The 2,598-nt window shown below is 56.0% G+C and overlaps 1 protein-coding gene across 1 annotated transcript in view; it reads right to left on the bottom strand.

Moving 5' to 3' along the window:
- The window catches only part of LOC104526856 (hemicentin-2), a gene marked incomplete at its 5' end in the record, with an annotated part of 28,297 nt that overhangs the window by 15,555 nt on the left and 10,144 nt on the right, over positions 1 to 2,598 (bottom strand). Inside the window, 2 exon segments of the mRNA XM_029085567.1 lie at positions 5 to 87; positions 261 to 380. Of these exon segments, the coding sequence (XP_028941400.1) occupies positions 5 to 87; positions 261 to 380 (203 nt within the window).

Genomic DNA, 2,598 nt, shown 5'->3' with positions numbered 1-2,598 from the left:
CCACCAGCTGTACCTTCTCGATGTACAGCATGCTCCCTCCTGTGGACACCAGCTTTGGGCTCCCGGGCTGGCCAGAGAGGGGCTCACCTGTCCAGGAAAGGGGACAGCAGCCTTCTCTGAGGTTCCCAGCAGGACCATTTCCCCACCCAGAAGCTGGATACTGCTCAGCACAAAGCACTCCTTGCTCCAAGAAGACCAACATCTGTCTGATGAGTCAACACATGCATAGGGAGGGATGAGGCTGAGAAGCAGGACCCTACCATCCTTCCACCAGCTCAGGGTGGGCAAGGGCATCCCGTGGCACTCGCAGGCCAGCCTGACGGACTGTCCCTCCAGCACGGACACGGTGGTGGGCTCTGTCGAGGAGAAGGATGGAGGCACTGCAGGGAACAAGAGGAGAGGAGCAGCTTGCTGATGGAACTCCATCCTGCTTGTTACACCTGCAGCTCCACTAAGCTTCACACAAAGAACCATCAAGATTTTGTTGCACTGGCTCCATATGGAAATAATAATCTTGACTCTCCAGCAAGTGATGCTTTTAATTGCACGTGGCCTACAGCAGAGGATGACCAAGCATCCCACGCCAGCCACGCAGGCAGGCCAAGGCCAGGTTGGCCAGACACAGTGGTTTTAGTTAGCACTGCTCACTGGGAAGGTTACCTAACTCTTTCCATTATCAGATGCTGTTCTCAGTTGCTCATAAATACAGCTGGCTGGAAAATGGTAAATCTTTCTTTTTTTTTCCATGAGGGATATCAGTTTGTAGAAGAAAAACCCCAACACCCAGAAACCCCTGAAAAACAAAAACAGCAGAACCCAAACAATCCACCCGAGCCAGGACACCAGACGTGCAAACATTTCCCTGGGAAGGGATTGCAGGAACAAACCCGGATCAGGAGAACTGGATTTTCTCCACTCCCTGGCCATCTGCCTGCAGGACTTCCACCAACTGGCCTAGAGCATCCCGGAGAAAAGCCAGACCCTGGCTCAGCCCTCAGAGCTGCTGAACGGACCAGGAGGCTGTGAGGATGCTCAAATCGAGTGAGCAAAAGCAGACGGTGCCCATCCTGGCAGCAGCCCAGGAACCACCACTGGCATCCTCCTGACTCGGGCAGGAGGAGAGGAGAGGGACAACACCTGCAGTGACCACCGCACCCACTAAGTGCAAAGAAAGGACAGAGAAGCCCTGGCAATAGCAAGGAAATCCCTTCACTCTCCTGCCCAAATTTTGGAAAGACATCTCTTCTGCATCACCACTGAAATCTCCTCCCAAGACTCGTGCAAACGTTGGCTTTTTCCCCCCTGCCACCCCTTCAGGTGTGGTTTCCACACCACCTCCAGCTCCATCATTTTGCAGAAATTTAATGCTTTGGGCTGAGTTTTCCAAGCCAGTCAAGGACCCCAGGTACACATCTCACAGGTAAACAAATGGTCTGTAACATGCTATATGTGTGCGTGTGCATATAGATATATACCCGTGTGCTGTATCTGCCCTGAGGGGCTATTTCAGCCGCAGCAGCCCTTACCCCACACCTCGAGGTTGTAGTGTTTCTCTGGGTGGCCGGGCACCCGGCACGTGTACCTGCCCGCATCCTGCACGGTGACTCGCCTGATCTGCCGGAGCAAGCAGAGACACCGAGATGTTGGACCTTTCCCAAGGGTGGGGAGGGGGAGATGGGGGTCTCCATGGCTCTATTTCCCCTCCCATCCTCTGCAATACTCTGAAATGTCACCTGGAGCACGGTCCCCTCTGCAGACAGCTGCACGCCCAGCTTTGGTGCAAGCAGGTTCCCATCCTTCAGCCAGGGAGACCCCCAAGGGGGGACCCCAGGAGCCAGGCACTCCAAGGTCACTGGCTGGTTGATGATCACAGAGATATTCTCTTCCTCACCCTGGGTGGTTGGGGGCACTGGAAAACAGATTAACAAGGCAACACCTTCCCAGAGCCACCCCCCTTGGTACGCTCCCCAGGGCTGGTCCCCCACAGCCCTCTGCGCTTGCAAGGGGACAGCAGAGCAGCTCCATAGTCCTGACCATCACCTCCAACCACACAGCCAGGCTGGTGGGATGGGCTGGAGATGCACAGGGGTACTTACACCGCACCTCGAGGGCAGCCCCATGCCTGTCCTCCCCCACGGCACTGCTGGCTACGCATGTGTATGTCCCCGAGTCCTGGAGGCGAGCGGTGGGCAGGGACAGCACGCGCCCACTGGACAGGACCTGTGCTCCCCGTGACACAGAGAGAGACCAGATGAGCACGAAACCAGAGAAGCTCACAGGCAGCTGGGCTGCAAGCTGGCACGCAGCAACAGGGATGGGCAGGAATAAGGCTGCTTTGAGCCTGTCCTTGTCACCTCCCAGGGACCCTCTGCCCACTGTGGCAGGAAAGCCCAGTGCAGGGCTGAGAAGGTCCATGCTCCCACAAACCAAACATAGGGTCTGGGCACCATTGCACCTGCTCAGCTTCAGTATTTGGGTTTTTTTTAAAAAAGCCAGAACAAGGAAAAGGAACATTTTCCTGGAGAAATGTCCCCAGAGAGCCTCCCCTCCTGTCTCACCTGTGGGCCACCCGCCATCACGCTGGGCACTGGATTGCCA

The sequence above is a fragment of the Antrostomus carolinensis genome, unplaced genomic scaffold, assembly GCF_000700745.2.
Source record: "Antrostomus carolinensis isolate BGI_N321 unplaced genomic scaffold, ASM70074v2 scaffold25966, whole genome shotgun sequence".
Taxonomy (NCBI): Eukaryota; Metazoa; Chordata; class Aves; order Caprimulgiformes; family Caprimulgidae; genus Antrostomus; species Antrostomus carolinensis.
The sequence above is the reverse complement of the archived record's forward strand: the minus strand, read 5'-3'. Positions and strand labels throughout refer to the sequence as shown.